Source organism: Typopeltis vanoorti, chromosome 2 (assembly GCF_054136105.1).
Source record: "Typopeltis vanoorti isolate ZY-2024b chromosome 2, IOZ_Tvanoo_1.0, whole genome shotgun sequence".
NCBI lineage: Eukaryota > Metazoa > Arthropoda > Arachnida > Uropygi > Thelyphonidae > Typopeltis > Typopeltis vanoorti.
The window spans coordinates 166,788,501-166,812,877 of record NC_143550.1 but is presented as its reverse complement, the minus strand read 5'-3'; the positions used below and the strand labels follow the sequence as shown (position 1 = coordinate 166,812,877).

The 24,377-nt window shown below is 34.1% G+C and overlaps 1 protein-coding gene across 2 annotated transcripts in view; it reads left to right on the top strand.

Annotated features, from left to right (window-relative positions):
- The window catches only part of vari (MAGUK p55 subfamily member vari), a 206,900-nt gene that overhangs the window by 172,070 nt on the left and 10,453 nt on the right, over positions 1-24,377 (top strand). For both annotated transcript variants that reach the window (XM_090409244.1, XM_090409236.1), the window contains 3 exons: positions 5,157-5,318; positions 10,318-10,520; positions 17,348-17,476. In XM_090409244.1, coding sequence (XP_090265370.1) covers positions 5,157-5,318; positions 10,318-10,520; positions 17,348-17,476 — 494 coding nt within the window. The remainder of the gene's footprint in view (positions 1-5,156; positions 5,319-10,317; positions 10,521-17,347; positions 17,477-24,377) is intronic.

Genomic DNA, 24,377 nt, shown 5'->3' with positions numbered 1-24,377 from the left:
AAACAAATTGCAACCACAAATTCAACCGCTCCAGACAGTAATAAACCTCTCTTCCGAAAGGCTCAACGACGATACCGTCAGCGCCCTTTACCTCGGCCGTAATTTTGCCGTCACTCCGAAGGAAGTGCCGGTGCTTGACGTAATGGTGAACATCGAACGTGGAATCGGTCGCTTACCATCGGAGATAGCTAACAACATCAGACTTGACATAGCCAACATCCTCGCACATTCTTTGCCGCCAAAAAGTAATTTATCATATGCCCAATGCACGGCTCTCATGAAACTACGTAAAGAAAAAAGTATCGTCATCACCAGAGCGGATAAGAGTAATGCCACAGTCGTTCTTAATACCAGTGAATACAATCGTAAAATGAACATTATCCTCTGCGATCGCGCTACCTACATCCCGCTAGAACACGACCCCACAAAAACACAAGTTAAGAAACTAAAAATCTTACTCAGAAAAGTATCTTCCTGGCCCCCTGACGTCACGAAAAAACTTAAACCTTTCTGCTCCCGTCCCCCCCGAATATACGGTTTACCAAAAATCCACAAACCCAATTCCCCACTCAGGCCTATAGTAGATGCCACCAATGCACCTTGCTATAGACTATCAAAACAGCTGGCCAACTCTCTGATCCCCCTCACCGGAAGGTCCCCTTCCTATATAAAAAAACTCTACCCACTTAAAAGCCCTCACAGAAAATTTAACCTTGAATAAGACAGACATATTGGTAAGCTTTGATATCTCCTCTTTGTTTACCAATATTCCCTTAATTGATACTTTATCTCTCTTAGAAAACGTTTTTCCCTCTGACATCTTAGATCTCTTTTCCTTTGCCATTAACTCTGGGTATTTCTCTTGGAACAACAAAATCTACAAGCAAATAGAGGGAACTGCCATGGGTTCCCCTCTCTCACCCCCTCTTGCCAATTTCTATATGGAAGATTTCGAAAAACGAGCCGTAGACTCGGCCCCACTCAAACTTCTATCTGGCTAAGATATGTAGATGATGTGTTCTCTATTTGGCCTCATGGCCCAGACACGTTAGACTCCTTCCTGAGTCATCTCAATAGTCTACATACAAGAATCCAGTTCACTATGGAAAAGGAAAAGAACAATTGTTTACCCTTCCTAGACACCTTAGTCACACGCCTGCCTAATGATACGCTTACCTTCACCGTATACAGAAAACCCACACACACAGGCAGATACATTCATAAACTCTCCCACCACCACCCCTCTCAACAATATGGCATTATTAAAACTCTTACCAAGAGAGCCCACAATCTTTGTTCCGGTGGAACTGCCCTCACTACTGAGCTTAACCACATACACAGTACTTTCCTCTCCAATGGCTACAGCGATCACAGTATCAAAAAAATAATTAACTCCTCCCCCATTCCCCGTCCTTCTTGTCAACAAGATTTTAAAAATGCCATCACCATACCTTACATCCGTGGCACATCCGAAAAAATAGCCAAGATACTAAAACAGTACAACCTACACACAGCATATAAGCCCCACCGCAAACTTGCTACCCTTATCCGTTCTACGAAAGATCAGCTCCCTCCTCTCTCTCTGCCTGGAGTTTACAAAGTACCCTGTTCTTGTAAGCTGGCATACTTTGGACAGACAGGCCAAAGATCAGATCAGCATCCATCCGTCTAGAGGAACACAAGTCTTACATCTTCAAACACAACTATGGCCATTCAGGCTTGGCTGACCATGTTTTGGACATCACTCGCAGGGTATCATGGAAGAAAACCACCATGCTCCACCACAGCAAATTCAAGAAAGAGAGACTTTTCTTAGAAGCAGCAGCAGCTCTCAAAAACCAACCAAATCTCAATAAATAAGGTTGCATTAAGCTTCCGAAGATTTGGGAAATGCTCATCACCAGAGTTCCCACCTTACATTCCAGGCCACCTACTACTACCCTTAGAGGGTGCTCTACCTAGATAGGACTTTAGTGTCACCCACGTGGTTGGGCTTAGCATTGTTTGTTATTTGTGTATATGTTACATTAATTGTTTTTGTAATCCCCGTAGATGTCCTAGTGACTAGGACGAAATATAGGAAGTATTAAAGTCTATTTTAATTCTTTTTGAGTGTTGTAAAAAATCCATTAAGCCTCCAACATGATGTCCTCACAGCACTTAAGCCTCTACATACGGGCAAGTATGGCTGCGAGTGTATTCCATGTAAGATCTCTGGTCATATTTCACGAAACGTCCATAGTTTCTGTAGTCAGCTTTGAAATAATGTTGAATTTAATATCCACTTAATTTATATAATTTTGTATTGCTGATGTGAAGCCTTTTGGCTATTTATTTTAGTAAATAAGTATTAATAATTAATTATGGCATAATCATAAAGAGCATTAATACACTTAATGTATACGGTGTAGCATGTTGACAAATATAAAAGTATGCATTTAAATTAGTTATCAATCACAGGACTAATGCTACAATATTGTAGTTTCCTCAGGCCAACATCATTAAATTAACTTCTGGTAAGTTTCATTGACATATCCCATTCTGATCACCAAAAATTTATAATATTATTCAGTATTAAATTGATTTTGATGATGTTGGTTTGAAAAAAAAAAAAAAAAAAACGGTAGTGAGAAAAATGTTTATTCATTGTAACTCACCATAGAAGTCAGCAGATCAGGGGAAGCAGCAGAAGGATGTCGACTTGTCAGCGAATGCTTACTGTCGAATATAACCATGCCCTCGCATATAACTGGCACCCCTGATTTCACTTTACGAAAAAAGACATTAAAAGATTTTGCATATATACCTCCTACACAAAAAAACAACACGCCCTCCCCAACAGCCATTATATACTATAGATGCAAGAGAAAAAAAATAATTTTATTGTATCCCTGAATAAGGTACAGAGGCTTTTGCAGTCTGTGTAATATATTTCTCAACAAATAGTGCAATTAGAGACAGCTGGAATAAAAACGGCACTAACCCTCTCATTGAAACTATGCTGTATAGGCAAGCAAAACCATATATTGCATCGGAAACACAGTATCTAACTAAAACTATTGTTCAATTTTTCAATTACATGAAATAAGTGTTTGTTTGATTGCATTTGAAATTCTCGATGTCATTATGACAGATCACAAAGGCTAACTTCAAATAAAATTCTACCATGAATTGAAGCATGCCAATAATGCTTGTGTGAGTTCCCCTTCCAGCTCAAAAGCAAACAAGCAATAAAAATCAACCAAGGGTTGAAACTTTGTTTGAGTTGAGCCCGCCAGTAATGAGAAGTTCTGTCGGAACGATAAATGACACCCCGTCGTGAATGTCTTAAAACTAAGAAATATATAGTGAATGTTGTTATGACAGTTGCAGATGTTATGGAATTCGGTTGAAGAGAATTAGCATTTCAACTCAAAAATTGTCGGTTTCATTTGTCTTTGGGTTGCGTGATCTTTTGTTAATACCGCACCAATCAAATTCATGTCTTCATAGCTGCTCTCTCCTGTAAAACAAAATTTAACTTGTACGTATTGTAACAATTAAAAAAAAAGGTGGAATAATTTATAAGCATATAAAAGGATATCATATGTAAATTATTGACGTGCCAGCAAAATTCTCGGACATGCCACCTCTGGCATGCATGCCATAGGTTCGCCACCACTGACCTAGTCATTGATATAATATAACCTAATCTTTTCAGTGGGGGGATTATCCTTTCACTACCTACTTTTCTAGTGTCTAGCCTCCAGCCCTGCTCCCTCATTTTACCTAAACATGAGTATAAAATCAGTTTAAAATGAACCTTTCCATCAGAAACATGTCTACTAAAAGAAAGTGTTTCTTGATTTGCGAAAAATGTTTTTTTTGTCCTCTTCAATGGTATCAACATTATGGAAGAATAATGTTTACATGCTGGCAATGGAAAACAACATAACCAAAACAACAAAATTTAAAAAGTGCAAACTTTAAAACATTGATGAAGCATTGCTTCAATGGTTTACTATTCAAAGAAGTGCTGGATTCGCAATAGATGGTCTGATCTTGAATGCTTAAGCAGAAAAATTTGCTAAACAATTTGGACACAATGATTTTGTATGTAACAATGGTTGGTTGGATCAATTTGAAAACTGACATAACATCATTATGTAGGTTTTTAAAAAGACTTATTGAAATTGTGTTTCTTATTAATCAGTATTGTTTTTAATTATAGAGAAATAAACTGTTTAGTATGTGTATGGTTGTAAAATTATGGACAAATTGTGTTTAATATTAAATGCATTGTAGTTTCTAGAAGCTTATTCATACAAATAATATCTAGGTATGTAATTTTTTTTCTCTAATACTTTTGTTGTTGTTTTTTTATCAAATTATTGATAATTTAAAAAAAAAAAAAAGAGAGTTATATTTAACTCATTACTGATATATTGGGTAATGGTTACTAGTAGCACAAACTTCAACACGGCTGATGTTAGAAGAATTAAAGTTCCAAAACTATCCCTGGCTGTGATCAGCAAAATAGTCTCTGGATGCCAAGACAATTGCACACTAGGGAATTTTTATTCAGAAATGTTTTTCACTGCAATATGGCAGCTATGTAATGATTTGGCCTCTTAAAAATGGATACACATTATAAAGAGAGCTGCTGTACTTCACCCAATGTCAATAATGTCCTTTGATTAGAAAGACTTGAGTTTGTATCCCATCTTGAATGCAAATCCCTTTTATTGGATTTTTCAATTGAATATGAGTTAGTTGATCTTATATGGAGATGTTAGGGTTTTTTCTTCCTGGAAACTTGGATTTTTCATCCAGTAAAACTGAAAAAACTTGCTAGAGATTACATGTTTTGATAGACATGGTAGACCATGTAAATAGAATTAACCATCTTGTCATACTGTTAAGTAATGAGATTTATAAGAAGCCAAGTTTTTTGGTGATCACAAACTATTGAGCGTAACATTTTGTCCAATTCCAAGTCAGTGTAGCAGATAAGTTAATTTGCATTTTTTTTTCTTTTAATTGTTTTTAGTAACTTACTGAATTCTAGAATTCATCTGGCATGGCTATAGTGTAGTGCATCAGTCAAATACCAATAAGTTTTTTGATAATTTTATATAATGTTTGTTGCAAATTTTAAATATTTTATTTTAACTTAGAATTTGACAAAGCAGAATTGCTTCTTTATGAAGAGGTAGCACGTATGCCTCCATTTGAGCGTAAGACACTGGTGCTTCTTGGTGCTCAGGGTGTTGGCCGCCGTTCCGTGAAGACAAGGCTAATTAAAGATGATCCTAGCCGTTATGCAACTCCATTACCTCGTAAGTAAAATAAAATTACTTTTAATCCATTTGATATTTGAATTTTCCTAATGCTTTTGATTAGTATTCATTCTGTAATGTTTGTCTGATAGCTTCTAGAGTGAATAATAATGAAATCATAGCCCATAATGAATGTATAAAACTTGATAACTACTAATAGTTATTAATATGTAATATTGGAAATTATTAGTTGATTTTTTTGAATGATCAGGCTTAAAACTGAACATCTATGATTCAAAGAACAGAGGTGTTAGGATATGCAAAGGAAAACATCAGATGTGAAAGTATTATTGTATGTATTAAATTCATATGGGCCCCATCTCATGTCTGGGAGAAGATATATGCTGTTAGAAAATTATCGACTGCCTGTTTTGGCTTCCAGAATAGATAACATACCACTTATGATACTGTATTCCAGAAATTGCAAATGTCATGCTTTTTTTTAGTTGTCTGCTTACTTTAAAAACTTCACTAATTAGCCTTGCTGCAAAGCTTCTGTAAATGCTGTCTTGAAATCTTGTAGAGGAATGTAGTTGGTAAGACATATAGAGCAATAGCTAAATTGAATATTCAGGATGAGTATTTACACATATATATATATATATATATATATATATATATTTTTTTTTTCCTTTTTGTCTCCCTAAGCATTTCTTACAGCCACTTTGTCCTACATATACTTTTCGATGAAGTTTGTAATTTGCACAATACATATTTTTAAATGTCTTTATTTTACTTCTAAAATTAGATTCAGGTAAATTCATCACAATTATCATCGAATTCCTGAATATGTATCTTCAAGGGATGTACAGGATACAGTGATAGCACTACATAAAAAGTTTACATTATTATTAACTTGTGAATTCGTGCATTTTTCTTGTTTCTTCTCTCCATGTGAATTTATGCACATCTTTATTTTGGAACATGGATTAGTGTTCACTAGTCCATGTTCTGAATATGAATTATCCAGTAATCCAGTAGAACTTGTCTTGTCTTAAGCTTTCATGAACCATTAAGGTTCTTAGCTGTGGACTTCACAATTGCAACCGTCTCGAGGATAAGGTTGTTATCCCTATGCTTCCTGGTGTGTCCTATGTCTATAGATGCATGTGTTTACAGGGCCGGTTTGCCTGTTCTGGGAGACGAAAAACCTGAGTTTCTGGGTGAAAAGAAAACCCTACCTTATCAGACCGACTAACTCACCTTTAGTCAAAAAAGGCTAGATAAAGATTCCTCACATCTTGGACAGAAATCAAACGCGGGTCTTTCTGACCAAAGGACTTTGTCTATACCGACTGAGCTACAGAGGCTCTGAAATCTTTGGGATATGGACTAGTCGTTATCATATAAATTCTGGTTTAATAAATATAGAACATTGTTATTCATAATGTATACAAACTGATTCTTTAATTAAATTATTTCCATAACAGAACAGTGTCTTCTGTGTAAGTGATAACACGCTTAACAAATGGAACTATAGCAAATATGAAAAGACTGTACCAAGTATAAATAACTTGAATATATTAAAAATATATTAGTAATAGAAAAATGCTAATAGGTTAAGAGATGAATTCTAAACCCTTGTACTATACTTAGCAACAAGATAATTCCAAAGTGTTCACTCTGAAAATCATACAGCTCATTCAGTAACAATTCAACCCTTTAATTGGAAAGTAGTTTTGAATCCATCTAGGATGTAAGGAACCTTTATATGAGTGTTGCAGATAATGGTTAGCCAGTCTCATATAGAAGTTGCTGATCAGCCTGCAGAGAACGTATACACTTGTCAAAGCAGATGACATAGATTTATTTGTTATTATTTTTTTCATTGCTGACAAGTTCAATGGCCTGTCATAGCCAAGTACCTTGGGTTTCTTGAAACCTGATTAATGCTTTTATAGGGCTGTTTATACTATCTGCATAATGTATTATGGCTGTCAACTGTTGTGTACATGTGCATTCATTCATGCTTTTGTTGGTTTACAAGATGAAAAGCCAGAATTTATGGGAAGAAAAACCATACCACTACTATATATACTTAAAAAAGCCTCATAAAGTTTCTTGACATCCTAGATGGGATTTGAATCCAGGTCTTTCCAACCAGATGATATTGTCAAAAGCAACTTTTCTGTAGAGGCTCTTGATAGAATCGCCACCTTGTCATATTCATTGATATTTTTTAAGAAGCATATGACAACATAGGTGATATAACTAAAATAATAATTTCCTGTATTTTGGCAAAGTTAAATTGGCATAATTAGAGAACAGTACACTAGTAAAGATACATGCATGTAGACACTTCATAAGTAAGACCAAAGTGAAGAAACAGATTGAGGCCTGAAGTTGTAAAATGCACCACCTAGCAGGCTTGATTAGGTACTCTTCACTGCTGAGCTGGTGGTCTTGAAGATTTTGCTGAATATGAGACAATTATATTCATCATTGGATAGTTTTATACAGCAGTGGAAGATTCAAGGAAAAGTCTTTTATATTTATATTTGCTTCTGTGAAGTGACGTGCATTTTCCAATGGATTCTATGATGAGTATCTAAAACATGGTCTGCACATCTAATCAGTCATTGTGGTAGTGGTACTGGATGTAGTTTTTTGTGTTTAGTGATTTTATTGGCTACCTTGTTTGTTTTTTTGGCCATAAGAAAACAAATTAAATTAGAGCTTTACTTGATAAACATCAGCCATATTAACACTACTCAAAAGCACCCAGTCAAGCCAACAATTTGCCATATATTAGATTTCACTTTGGGCTTCACTTTGTTTCTTCACTTCGGTTTTACTTATAAAATGCTTTCATGCACATAGCCAATGTATTGTTCTCTAATAATGCCAGTTTCAGCAAATATGCATACCGGCCACCTTTATGCAGGTGTACATAAACGTTACTTATGCAGCATATATGCAAAATATTTGGTCACGTGCATCTCCACATGTTCTATTCAACTATTTGAGAATGCTGCTAGTCAGTAATCATTAGTAGTGTTGATCACAATGAGAAGAACAAAGGATCTTTTGGAGTTCAATAAAGGGCTTATTGTGGGTGTCCATCTGGCTGGAACCATGATTTTGGAAACAGCTGAACTGTCTGCTTTCTCAAAAGGTGAGTTGTCCCAGGTGTTTAATCAGTGGAAAACTAACAGACATTGCTTATCTAATAGGTGTAATTTGGTCCTAAGACAGTCTGTCAGGAATAAAATTGGTGTCATCTGAGAGGGCTTGTACAGACAAATGGAACTTGCTGTGTGTAGCAATTCACCGAAGCATTTAATGAAGGCTGTTCCTGACCCATATCTCGCCAAACTATGTGCAGGGAATTAAAGAGGATCAGTATTGCCAGTCACATGCCCATACAGAAACCACTGATTTCTGCAAAGAACTAGAAGAGTCTACAGTGGTGTCAGGAACACCATGACTGGAACTGGACACTGGAAGACTAGAAAAAAAGTCATGGTCTGATGAGTTATGGTACACCTTGTTCTGTATCAACAATAGGCAGAGAGTTTCTTGGGAGCCCCATGAAGAAGTGAACCCAGCTGGTCTTGCAAACACAACTCTAGGTTTTGGAGGTGGTGTCATGATGTGGGGCATGTTCTGTTGGTACAGAACCAGTCCCCTGATATTGCTGGAAGGTCAGGTGTCCTTCATGGAATATCTCAGCACTGTTGCCAATCAAGTCCATCCTCCAGTGTTGACCCAGAATGTGATGGTTTTTTTCATGGACAACAATGTTACTGTTCATTGTGCAAGAATTGATCAACAGTGGTTCAGCGAGTATGACAGTGACATTCACCATCATCTCTGGCCACCACAAAGCCCAGACTCCATTGAGAATGTATGGGACATGTTAGAAAAACATATCCAGGAGTAAAGTCCTCTTCCATCAAATCTGAGCCAGTTAAAGGACTGTCTGCTGAATGCCTGGTATGTTCTAAGCATAGATGCAATCTAACACTTTTTGGAATCTATGCCAAATCGCATGTGCTGTAATTCAGGCTAAAGGAGGTCCAACATGGTATTAACCCTGTGGAGGTTGTGCTCAAAAAAAATTGCAGCATAGGTCGCTTGTATCTGAGAGATACATTCATTACTATTATGTGCTAAAATGTGATAAAACTTATAAAAAAAAAGCACTGCAAATATAATACATGATGGTTTATTTATTTTCAGTTACAATCTAGAAATTATTGAACAAAGAAAAAAAAAACTAAACCAATACTATACTGACATCAGAGTTCACAGTATCTCTCAGATACAATTTACTGACATCAAAAAACAGTGTGGAATATCACTCATAGCGTATGCACGTGCAGCTGCTCATGACCTTCGAGCTATACACTGAATTGTGTAAGAATATTTATATTAAATAATTTGCATGTATCTGTCAGATCAGCCGCGACCTCTGCAGGGTTAAATAAAAGTTTCTGATTCAGCGGCTGGTATATGTGTACATGAATGTTAAATTATTTTATTACTTTAGTTATTATATCATCTCTGTTTTCAATATGTTGAGTTACGATCAGTGCATAAGTTTGATCATCAAAACTCCATTATAGTATTAATTAAGATTGTGTGAAACTAAGTTTCTTGCCCAGGACGTCACCACACCTAACATATTAAGGAAAAGATAGGATGAGGTGCTCATTGTTTCATATATCTATCATGTACTGCCTCATACAACTTCCACTGCCAAAGAGGGGGGGGGGGACATAGGTAAAATAAGAAAATATTTTAATCAGCAATTACTATATTTATCATTGATAATAAAAAAAAAACAGTAAGAGTAATAAATTTTTCCCATAGTACTATGAAGATAAATAATCTAATGTAAATTTTGGAGGAAGCCATAAGTACAATTTTAAGAGATTAATTTATCACAAATTAATAATTATTTTTAACTGTGATCATGCAGGATATCTTATCTTGATATACTTCATAATCTTTCTTTTTTACATTAGATTTATATGCTAATCTTAATTATTTGCAGATACATCAAGGCCAATAAGAGAAGGAGAACAAGATGGAAAGAGTTATTTTTTTGTAACTAGAGAATCTATGGAAGCAGATATAGCAGAAAACAAATATCTTGAGTTTGGAGAACATAATGGACATTTATATGGAACCAAGTTGGACTCGATTAGAACCATAATTCGGTCAGGAAAAATCTGTGTTATAGATTGTAACCCTCAGGTTAGTGATTTATTTTGTTTTTAAGTAATTAATATGATTGTTTACTCAAATAATTGAGTCATGAAACTTCCCGTGTATTTTCTTCCACAAAGTAGTTGATCAGATGTCAGTGACATTTATTGTTGCTATTACCATCTTCATATTCCTGAGGTGTATCCTTAAAGGGGATATAGGGTTACTAACATAGTGATACATGAAAAGCCTACATTATTACAAGAAAGGAACCCTTATCCTCAGTTTAACACATTTGACTCTCACTTCAGCAGCAGTGATGTATTGAATTCACTTGGTATAACAAGATACTGAACCATCTGAGCCAAAGTACTATGAGTGTCAGTGGTATGCTAAATGTAATTCATTATAGCAAATTCATTATAGGTAGCATTCACTATAAACATTCCATTGTTCCATAGGAGTTTACCATAGCGAGTATCATTGTCATCAAATTCCTGATATGTATCCTCAAAGGATGTACAAGATACAGTGATAGTACTACATGAAAAGTTTATATTATTACTAATTTTCTATCAACAATATTTCTCCAAATTAGTCTATTATCAGTCAGGACTCCAGTGGTAGTAGATCTGGTCCGCATATCATTTTGAACCACTTTTCTCCTGGCACCTTGTCATATGTCTCTTAAAGTGAAAATCTAATCTTGATGGCTACTATGTGGTTTCTATTTGGAGATCAACAAAGATCTAAATATAGATTCTTGTTATGTTCCCAAGACATCTCAACTATTTCTCTTAAAATGAAAATCTAATCCTGATGGCCACTATTTGATTTCATGAAAACTCTTAAGTTTTTGTTCCCCAGTTTTTCTACCCTCATTTCAAATATCTTGCTTAAATCTTACCTGGAACACTCAGTATATTCCTCTTTAATTCTCACATTCACTTTTAGTTTGCTTATTATAAATATATAGCACAAAAACTCTACTCCAGTCATCTAAAATTCAACCTGCTGACCAGGATTTAGGAATTAAAATGTAGCCATTGTGAAACTTTGTTTTGAGCACTTCTGGCCAAGTATCATATATAGCTCCTTTCTGCATTTCAGGTTTTTAGTAGGTTTTCCCACCTCAAGTATTGATGTGTACTTCTAATTGCATACCTATTCAATATTTTCTATCTCTGTTTTGGTACCATTTGTTTCATTTAGTAATTTTTTCAAAGTAGTTACTCATACATCTCAAATATCTTCAGTTTCCATGTCATCTTTATCATATCTGATTTCTTTTACAGTATTCTTTCTTCCATTCCTAAGATTTTTCAATAGCCTACAAAACATTCTGCCACCATCCTGATATTATAATCAAATTCCTGATATGCAGCTTTGGTGGGGAGGGGAATTATATTATAATAGTACTACATGAAAGAATTAGATAATTGCTAACTTCCTATCAACAATTTTACTTCAAATTAATCTTCTTCACAGATAACAGATTAATTTGAAGACACATCTTACCATTTCAATCCACCTAGCCCTTGATCTTTTTTCTCCCATTCTGTTTAAGTGACCATACCTGAGATTATCTCTACTAACACATTCTTGAATGCTAACAGCTTCAAGTTCTATTCTAATATTCTTGTTTTCAATAAGATACTGCCACTGATGTCATTCATTCACTCTCTTAATCATGCAGTACCTTTTATAGTTCTGAAATATGATCCATATAGATAACTGACAGTGAATATAACTTACAACCTTGTCTCACACCTGATTTAACTTCAAACTATCTTCCTGTATTTCCTTCAGTTCTAACTGCAGACTTACAGCTCAAATATAGACTAAGTATTGTTGATATAATGCCCCATTTACACCATACATCTGGAACATTTTGAACAGCTTTTCTCTTTGCACCTTGTCATATGCCTTTTCCACATCCACAAAACTTAAATACTGATCCTTGTTATATTCCCGTGATTTCTCGACTGTTTGTCTTAAAGTGAAATTCTGATCCTGAAAACCTCTATTTGGACTGGATATAGATTGTCCTTCTTGGAGTTTCTCTTCCACTATTTTTCTTTATCTTTTCTCAAGCATATTTGAATAAATATTACCAGGAATACTGATTAGAGATGTCCCTTTGTAATTCTCACATTGTTTTATTTCTCCTTTTTCATAAATGGGTACCATGCGACTTTACTTCGATCATTTGGAATTTGATCTCTTCTGAATTATGCAGTGTAAAATGTATATCTCCATTTCTGATTGAATATCATTTACTCCAGCTGCTTTTCCACATTTCAGGTTTGATAACTTTTTCCACTTCAAATATATATATGTTACTGCTAAAGTGCAGAAATCAGTTATTCTGCAGATTATCTAGGTATTGTGCAGATTAACTATGGTGATCCGTTAATGTGTGGAAAATTGTTTCATTTCTCAAATTACCTAGGTAATCTGCACATTACCTACTAGGCATTCATTAAAGTGAAAATAAGATCTTTGCTGGAACAACAGCAACGTTTCTGTACGCTTAAATTAACATAATGTTATTTATTTATTTTTCGATATCTAAAGAATCAAGTTAATACAATCAAACAACCAACAAATTAGTTGATAGAATCAATCATCAATCAATTAATATAATACAAGGAATCAAACGGTTTAAAATATTATTACAATTAAGAAAAAAAACATATGATAAAATTATGTTTACTTATTAAAAAACCAAACTAAAAGTGGAGGGAGAGGGGGGAAGGACTAGGGAAAGGAAATGAGAGAAACAAACTTTTGAACTTTAACGATACAGAAGCTGTTAATGTGCACATTACCTAGGTAAAATGCGGAAACTCTTGATTCCACACGTTAACGGAGCAAATCAGTTAATCTGCAGATTAGCTAGGTAATGTGCACATTAACGGTTTTCGCACTTTAGCGGTAACATATATATGTCCAGAAGGGTAATTGCTATCATTCAGGCCAAAGATGGTCCCATTTGGTGTTAGAAATGTAATTAAAATTCATTTTTTTGACCACAACTAGTGCATCCTGGAAATGCCAAATTTGGCATTTTCAAATACTTTTATGATGTGGCATGCATTTGTGTGTGTGTGTAAAATAACTTTTGGTTAGTCAAAGCAGTTTTGGTCCTCGATCTATGAATTAATTCATTTACTTTATTAATTATAGCTACAGACTTAGTCTTTACTTTCTCTCTATTTTTTTTTTTCTTTTTCCCTCACTTCTTCCAGTAACTAATTCATATCCTCTCTCATTCTGCATCACCTTTCATATCATTCATAACTACTGTAAAATTATTCTTATATAGATATTTTATTTTACTTTAAAATGTTTGTATTTCACTATTCAATATTTCTTCTCTTTCTTGTTTATTTACTTATTTAACTCAACTTACTTAACTTAACAGTCATAACTCTGAGTTGTTGTAATCTCGTTGCTTGAAATAGTCTATTACCTTTTAATCCCTTCAGTCTATCAATTTAATCCCCCTCTCTCAAGGTCATGACTATGCTACTTCAAGTGTGCATATTTTAGAATTTAGGAATTGCCTCTGGCTGGAGCCAATTCCTTTGTCTAAATAGCTGGCTTTTTCTCGCACTGATTTCTGACAATTTATTTGTATTTATGACTGTGGCATCAGAGATCTCGTAGAGGAATTGTATATCTTTCCAATACATGCAAGAAAAGTGCTCAGCACAACACGGAAATGTCTCTAATATTTATATCTAGGTCAAGCAACACTTAAATCTACTATTCGTCAGTCGTGGCTACTTTTACTCTTAAGGTCACACAGGTTCTATCTTTTTATGAGAAATGCATTGGTCAGGCAGAATCAGGCAAGTTATTTGACAAACAAAACAATTTATTCATGCTAAATCAAGATACATGTAAAGGGTAACACTACACATACTAAAATAATCCAATCAAATTCACGTGTCTGGTTCTCCACTAGATTAATTAAACATTTCTCGCTTAAGCTTAATGACTAATGCAATTAAATAAGCTCACATATAATTCAGACACAGGAGCAGAGTTGTATACACTTTACATTCATTTAACTCAAACTATATATGATATTAGGCTTCACTAACACTTTTACATACAATTCCCTCTTCAATATATAACATTATCTAATTCCTCATAACTCTGCAAACTACTTCATAATTATTTTAACAAAATGACTTCCCGTCTTTACTACTATTCCTTATGCTAACAAACTAAAAAAAATCAGCAATCCTTGCCATAAATTTCACATCTAGCAAAGTCCTAAACAAAAGTCTTACTTACTACCTTGTCATCCAGTTCATTACACAAGATCCTAGAGATCTTGATACCTTCTTCTACTTTCCGGTAAATTTCACAAACAGCACTTTTTACAATATTGATGATACTTCACACGCGGAGATCGCCAAGGAATTTAGCGGTGGGAACTCTGGAGTATGCCGTCACTGCTATTACGAAACTTATCATTGGCTGACAGGACATGGATCTTCGTCCTTGGAGCAGCAGGATACACTGGAAACTCCTCGCAGCAAGAGGCAAGCCTAACGTCTTTTCCTTCGATTCTTCCCACTTTTATTCTGCTTTTTTGACCTTGGAACTCTTACAGATTTAATTGCTCGGATTTTCTTGAAGGGTCTTCTCAGCTACCCAGCAGTCACTAGTGGATATTAAAGATCCAACATTGTATCAAAGCTGAATGTATGTAGAAACTATATGAAAGTTTTGTCATTTTAACCAGAGAGTTTATGAGAATACAATCTTTAGCATCGAAGTTGCCTTAACTTGCGCTACTTGAAAGAACACAACTATTGCCCAAGTGTCCGTATGTTCACCTTTTATTATTGCATTTGATAAAAGTTTCACTGGCCAAGCAGAAACCTTTACAGAGCAAAAACTCTCATTCAGTACTAAAGGGAAAAAAAATGTTTTTGCTCATGTAAGGTTTGTGCCAGGTACTCTGAAGAGAACCAACCAGTTCAAAACGCTTGTCAGGCAAGTGAAACCTTTATCAAATACACTAATAATAGGTGCATATAAGACACTTGGGCACGTGTTCTTTTAAGTAATGTAAGCTAAGGCAACTCAGATGCTGAAGAATTGTATTCTCATAAGCTCTCTGGTCAAAATTACAAAACTTTCATAGGTTTCTACATACATTTGGCTTTGAAATAATGTTGGATCTTTAATATTCATTATTTCTGTGTAATTTACGTCACCAAAATGAAGCCATGTGGCTGTTACTGCTACTTGCATTTCTCCTTGTTAATTTTTTCATGTTATTTCCTTTCCAATTCATTCTCATACTTTACAGCTACATTTCTATCTATGTGTACTCATTTTCATGTCTTTTTTGCTACTATTGCTACTATCGTTTACCACTGTGCTATGTTGTTTTTAACATGAAATGCTTTCTACACTTATGGCACACTTTCAGAACCATCTTTGCTTTACACTCACAAACCTCTTGCTCTTGCCAACAAATACATTGCGCACTCGCACACATATACTGCATCTTTTGGAATATTTTGATTCTGATGTTTAGGCTTTTCTGTTATATTTATTATATTATAAAGGATTAAACCAAGAATATAATTTCTTGGCACCTTTAATTTATAGATGTCTAGGCTTATTCATTACGGAAATTTTTGGAATGAGATAACAAGTAGATGATGTAATACATAAAATAATTTATCTGCAGTTTCTTATTTCACCCAAGTCTGCATCATCAGGGGAAGAGTAAAAGTATAAAAATGCTTGCAATCCAGTACTACATGAGTAAAAGAAACTAATATGAAGAAACAAGGCAAGTTCTAAATTGCACCATCTGGTGGATTTTGATTGGACATTCTTGGCTGATGGTCTGTGAATGTATTTCAGTGATTTGAATCAGTTTTATGCATCCAGGTGTATGTAGTTTAGGATTATTTTGTTTTGTTTTTTTTATGCTAGGGACCAATTCAACAGACAATTTTTATATTTGTATTTGCTTCTGTGAAGTAAGGTGACCTTCTTGCAATGGATTTTGCTTGCAGATATGCAAGCTATCATCTCTGAACACAAAGACTGCATCTGATCCCACTACTATTGTTGCACAGAACTTACAGACAATACCTTGGATATCTGTAACCCTGTTATCTCCAAGGAAAGTGTAATTCAGTCATTCTTGAGACCAACAGTATCAGCCTGTGGTGCCTGAGTAGCAGCAAACATAGCTGTCAAGTACTTTGTTTCAAACGTGGCATTTCCTTCATTACTGCTACCTTGCAAATAGACTCAGAAAAGCTTTTCACTGTGATCACTGCAGGTGTTCAGTTTTCTTTCTCTCCCCTCCCTTTCTACTCTCAACTTTCAATTACAAAAAGTGATTGAAACTCTTAATCAGTTAAGTCATAATGAACTATGATTTAACTGCCAGCATTGTCTTGCTGGTATTACATATGTTGATAAGTCATGTTTGTCAGCCTTGAAATCTATATCTTGTAATGGTTATTTTATTTTTATTTTTTAATGTTGGATTTCCTGAAGATATCCTCTCTTTTTAGTCTGATATACTAAAATCACACAGTCCTACTTGGTGATAGTAGAATTCAATTGTATTCTTAACTATTCTTTTTATATTTGTATTAATCCTGCATGGTTAGTAAGCATACATTGTTTATAGTCATTTCTCTATTTCTTGTCTTGAATACTAAAATTACAACCACATTGGATGCACAATCATAGTCTATACAAATGAACATGGATCCACTCAACTTCATATGTTGTTTGTTGTTGTTGTGTTTCATATAACTTTTTATATAAAATTTGAAAACTAGAAAGTTTATTAATTTTATTTATGTATTTTATTCTAGTCACTGAAAGTTTTAAAAACATCAGAATTCATGCCATACGTTGTATTTATTTCTTCGCCTCAAATGGACCAGTTACGTCACATGCATGAATTTGGTAGACATCATGGTTACAGTAGTAAAAACCTTACAGTAAGTTTAATTTCTCTTTCTGTCTATTTCCAATGTTTCTTTTGTGTTTATTTCTAAAAAATTCAAACATGAAATTAAAATTATTCATAAATATGATTTGCATTACCATAAGGTTTTGTTTTTCCTGTTTATAAAACCGAAGTCAGGTTGCGCCACATTTTTATGGGTGGAGTGACTGACTAGAATAACTTGAAACAAACATGTACGTTTCATCAAGTTAGTATTTTTGAGTTCCTCAAAGATTAAGCAAGAAGGCCAACAAACAAAATAATAATAATAATAAATAATAAAAAATAGCTAAAATTAGTTGCATATCATTATCACAGGGAATTACAGCTTACTGTTTCAGAATAGTATATTATGACAATCTTGGTGGATGTATATTGACTAATGCTAATCGTGCATTTATAATATTGGATCTATTATATAACTTGTGAAAAAGTTTCATGACAGAAGTTCATATATTGTTCAAACCATTCCATTATTTTTGTCTTTATTACAGGTAGATTAAACAGGTCATGTCACCTCCTTAAAAAAAAAATAATAAAAATATGAAGCGGGATTGTTGTAAACCAGATGACATTTAGTTGATTAGTAATTGCAAATACAGCTATTCTTCTTTTTATCACCATTACTTTTCCAAGGTAATGCAAGGACTATTTTTATATTATTACTTCAGAATAGTAGAGATCTTACAGTGATATTCCAAATGTATAGCAAATGACAGCTTCTTTATATGATGGAAATTTAATTGGTCTATTACGTCTCTGTGAACAAATCTTTTTTTTATAAAGAAGTTTTCAATGGAGCAGTATCTGGTCCTGAATGTCCATGCATTGTGTATATTATATCCAAGTATGATCACTAGTTATTACTTCATGTTTTTGAGTGTTTTCATGATTTTTTTTTTCATACTGAGCAAAGATTGTTATAATCCTATATGATAAATATTTAGATTTGGCTTCATATAGACTAGATGTTTCTTTAAAGTTCCTTGCCAGCATATCTAGAAATGACAGACAAATAACTTTTTCTCTTTCAAGGTAAATCATATCTTTAGATGTATCCCATTAAGGAAATAAAAGAAGGGACCTTAGTTTTCCATACTGAATTTTGAAGATTGCTCTCAAACAGGGTATCAACCTTACATATCTATATCAGTGTTTTGTCTGTTTTGAATATTGTTGGGGGGAGGGGAGTTAGAGTATCATTCTCGAGTTCCCTTGTGCACTGACTGACACTGTTTGAAAGCAAGTTAGCTGATTGCTAAGCCAAATATCTCTCAGTTGTGGTTGTCATTTGCAAAGAAATTACTGCTAAAGCAGTTGGAATAAATCATCTATGGCCACTTTTGTACTTTGATCACTTTGCTTTCCTGGAAAAGACCCAGGTTTTCAAATCCTGTCTTTACAGGGTAATTTTTTAGGTCTTTTTCAAGCAGGACAGAGTTATGGCAGTGTTTTAGATTTATTTTGCAAAATGCTGAAGTACCTATTAAAATTATTCTGTTTTTGTGTGTCCCTACACAAGTTATTCCTGATTCTGGCTGGACGGATTTTATTAAAATTTGATAGTTGAAATCCATACAAAAATTTGTGAAGCCATCTTTTTCTGACTATTTGCAAGGGCAAAATGGGGTGGGATGCAACTCATATATAGAAATAACTTCACTCGTATGGATGGAATTTAATAAATATCTGTAAATTAATAAATGAGGTTCAGTTTTTTTTGTTAATATCACTTTTAAATTGACAGAATTTGGCAAAATTGATTCACAATTTATACAATAGTATCATATTGGTGGAGTTTAACGAATGCTATATACCAATTTAAATTTGATATATAGAACTGTTAATAAAATTAATCAAGTCATTTCAATATTTGTTTTGAATGAGACATACATTTCTAAATTTTATGTATTTTCGTCTCTAGTTTTTTAATACAGTCATCCCTCGACTTACGTCGGAGGATGACTGTATTCCATTCCATCTGGCAGGACGTAAGTCGATACATTAAATAAACAGAGTTATAGGGATTAGGGACTTAACAGTAATAAATACATATACTGTCATTTTAATTTTTAAATCTTATTATAAAACTGTACTGTGTGTTACTGCCGCTATAAAATAGGAGAATAATCACCCAATTGTTTGCTGTGACAAATAATTTTCCTCCGTAATAATTTTATCCAATTTTTCTACAAACTCCTTTGCAACCTTCTCAGCACTTGCAGATTCCCATACATTTTCACATTATGCAGTGCAAAATGTTGCTTGAATCTCATGAACCAACTGGAAGAAGCGTTGAATTCATAGTCATAATTAGGTTCTGTTTTCTCCTTCAACATGTTTAAGAGACTTAGTGCCTTAGCAGTTATAGTTCTAGTGCTAAGGAGTATGAGCTTTTCCACTTTTCAGGTCCTCTATCCATTAGGCAAGTAGCTTTTCCACATCACCGGTAGAACCTTGTCGTTGCTTCGTCACTATTGTCAATTTAATGGAAGCATATCCTTTCACAGCCGCTACGATTTTATCCTTATTTTTCAAAATAGTCGTCACTGTAAAATGAGACCATCAGAAGTCATGTGCGATCACACTGGCTGGCTTTCCAGTTTCATGTTGCTTTATAACTTGCAACTTTCGTTTCAAGATCAATCGCTCTCCTCTTTTTCTGTGATTCTTCACTAGTAGGGGCAATGTTGCACAAAACATTGCAAAATATTTAACGATAAATACACAAATAACCCATTTCTCAAACACAAAATCAACAGAGGAACTGTTGAAGGCACATGCCGACTGCCAAGGGAGGTTGCCGCTGAAAGCGCTGTTGCCACTGTGCATGCTTTACCTTAAGCTCGCTTGCGTCTTGTTCGAAAGTATTCCCGTATGGAATCACAGGCGTAAGTTGAGGAATGACTGTATATTACATTATATGTCTTTAGTTTATAAGCCAAAAATGGATCAGTTGATGAAAGTTTTTTCACTTGGTTATACTATAAATTAAAGATGCCAAGAATTGTATTCTTGGGTTCATCCTTTATCCAAGTGTAAGCAAACAAAGTTTGCACATGAAGCCACTTCGTGACTGGTCTACTTGTATATGGAGACTAGTGACTTCATATCAGTTGCCTAAGTATCCCCATAATGTAACACACATATCAGAGGCCTCAATAAAGGTCGAAACCGGTCTGGGTAGTGACCCTTCCCATAATGCATAACATTATGCATGTCTATAAGGATATGTGCATTGCATTATGGGATACTAAGGCAACTGATATGAAGCCATTAGCCTCTATATACAAGTAACCCAGTCGTGAAGTGACTTCACGTGCAAACTTTGTTTGCTTATACTTGGATAAAGGATGAAACCAAAGATATAAATTCCTGGTATCTTTAATTTATAGTATAACCAAGTGAAAAAACTTCTATCTCTAATCCAGAATATTTTAGTAATAAGGTGTAACACCTTTTGACTACTTGTATATGGAAATATGAATTCTGCATTATCTCAACCTTGCTATCACTTCTTGGTCTGACTTCCATTGATGAGCCAACTCAAGGCAGTTAACTCAGATAAGGCTTAACCATCTGTGTATCAGTCATCTTTGTGCTTTAGTTTCAATTGGTCTTTTGTCATTCATCTATATGAGATTGGTGAAAAAGAAATACTGATAGTCTTTGGGTATATGATGGTATAAAAGAGCTGAGGCTTTTTCTCTATCTCTCATATTATCAGGTTCTCTTGCACCAATATACTAACTACTACTAGACCTGTGATGAGTACCCCCTTTACTTTTCACCTCAATAAAGGTTGCAACTAGTCTGGGTAGTGGCCCTTCCCACAATGCATAGTATTATACATTTCCATAGGGATATGTGTATTGCACTATGGGATACTAAGGCAACTGATGTGAAGTTAGAATATAATTATCATCTTTAATTTAAACCATGGATCAGTGTTTCATAAATCATGCTGTAACTTTTGACATACTTTAAATTAAAGATACCAAGAAATTATATTCTTGGTTTATCATTTATCCAAATGTAAGCAAACAAAGTTTGCCTGTGAAGTAACTTCATGACTAATCTGCTTGTATGCAGAGGCTAGTGACTTCACAAAAATAAACCTCTATATACAAAACTACGAGGGTGGGGGGGGGGGGGATCTGAAAAGTTCTGATCAACACCTAGAACAAAAATGATATTAAAGCAATTGATATAACCACAAGAAAGCACATACGAGGATAAAAGAACATAAGTTACCTTTATAATTCTGCTACTAGTGTGTTCTTTCTTGTTTGTCAATTTATCAGAATTTTCTTGTAATTTATCAGAATTTTCCAAACCCCTACCCCCCCCTCGTATCCCCTATATACAAGTAGCTTAGTTGTGAAGTTACTTTATCTCTAAATTATATCAAGAATACAATTTCTCATCATCATCATCAAATTCCTGTCATGTACCCTCAAGGGGGTGTACAGGATATGATAGTACTACATGAAAAAAATTACATCATTACTAACTGCCTATCTACAATTTTCCTCCACATACCATTTGGGATTTAGCCGACCAAATTGTATTCTTATTGGTTAAACCAAAATAAAAAAAAATGAATATAATTTCTTGGTATCTTTAATTTAATTTATAACCAAATAAAAAAAACTTTCAATAACTAGTTTTGGCATATTAGATTTTTACAGAAATATGACTTTTACTATAAGTTTGTCACAGATGACAGACTATTTGCAAAAAAAAATAGCAACTATAAAAATTTTAAATTCAATTCTGAACATTTGAAACTGCATTGTATATACAATAGTTATAAAGAGCCTGCTAACCGGTGTATATTTGATCACATGTACAGTACTTTTAAGTCTTATAGGAATATTACTTTAGTTGCTATAACTGGTACTTTTATTACTAAAATATTCAAAATTACAGTAATTCCTCTGGATTTATAGAATTGAATAAAAATTTGATATTTAGAATCACTTTTAAAATTTGGAGTAATTTCATCATTGAGTTTGATCAGGCCGTTGCAATGGCAGAATTAAGCAAATAAAATTTTTTTTTCAGAAATGTTTATCGGTTCATTATTAGTTATGATAATAAAGTTCATTTTACAAGAATGTTATAAAACACATTTTCTGATGGTCTACAGTCATTTTTCTTGACTCTTTTTTTGAAATTATCCTCCTGCAATGTGAAGAATGGGAATAAATACATATGCTACCCAATTCTAGTTATTGTGTGGAAAAAATCAAAATGTTTTTAGAGTTGCACTGAACATAGCACAAGGAAGATGAGATAGTTAGTTAGTTACTTCTCATGTATTATGAGGTATTTGGCCATAAGCTTGACAGAACATTACTTCCACACACCTTGGAGTGCTTTCTGCAAATTCAAAAAAAAATAAAGTGGGCATGCATGCAAGAATATCTACAATTACACTGTCTTCTTTCTGGGGGAAAAAAAAAAGTTTAAAGTTCAGTAACTTTCCAACTCAGCTACTTAAGCTCCATTTAAAATATTTAAAATTTGAATTTGTGTATATCATTTAATTGTTTTCATGCTTCTGATTTATTTTTTTATATTTTTCAGAAATAATTCAATATATAAGTTTTCATATTTGAAAATGTTTAATGTTTTACAAATGCATGATCTCTTTGTTCTCCGTAAAGAAAAGTAATTTCACTAGCACAAAAGTATTTGAGGTTTCTATTAGACCTCTTAAATTATATTCACAGTAGTAGGATCAATGTTGTTTCAAATTAGTCTTCCATTTCATAAGAAGGTGTTTGATAACAAATTCGCTCATATTAGAGGAAGATTATACACCCTTTAAAGGGTACATATCAAGAAGTGATGATAATATTCATCATAACCACTTTAAGTTTATTAAAGCTTTATTTATTGTTTGTATAAGGGAAAGCTATAACCTGTTGTCAAAAATTTTATCCATGGTATTTTTTTTAACTTGACTGGAGCATTACTTGAGAAGGCAGTACACCACACTACACCATAATGATATACCAGTTCAACTGTCTCAGAGTTGCTTTAACCTGAGTTTCATTAACCCTTCTCTTTGTTGCTAGCATCATGCCTCTCCTTTAGGTCTATGGTGTTTATATACATAAACACCATAGACTTAAGACTTTGACTTAGTCCTTCATTTTCAGATATTCTCAATGTTTGAGACTGAGTAAATCATTGCAGAAACAACATTCAAAACTCCACATCAGTAATAAGGAACATAAAAGATTGACACTTACATGCTACTTAAGGGAAGAACTGTACAAGGTAAAGGCAGAAAGACTGCAAGAAATTAGAACAGAAGCAGACTAAACAAAATAAAAAAGAAAGCCTGCAGTTTTTTTATGTATCTTTCACAAAGTTTGGAAACCCTTAGCATGTCAATACTATTATTAGGTCAGGACAGTTAAACTGAAAATTCTGCTTCAGAAAGCAGCATGATCTTTTTCATGGTGCTGCTCTAGGTGGTGATAATCTGTTATCAAAAGACTCGCAAAGCATCATGGCACAGTAGAATCAAAATCTCTAATCTGTTGACAGCAAACTAGAGATGCTATCTGCCTGACTTTGGTAGCCACACTGTGGTTTGGCTGCCAGAACTAAGTGGATAGATCAATTTAGATCTGTCTCTGACATCCACTTGCAGGGAAGAGAAATATCATATTGCACCTTCCAAAGAATGATAAACTAGTGTAGTATTATTTTTACATTGTAACAGTTCCTACATATTCAGTATTTTAAGTAATGTATTGATTCATAATTAATGCTTGTTGTGTTGTATATTTGTATCTGTATGCCAATATGTATTTGACCAAAAAGAGTGTGTGTGTGTGTGTGTGTCTCTCTCTCTCTCCATCATCTTGTTTATG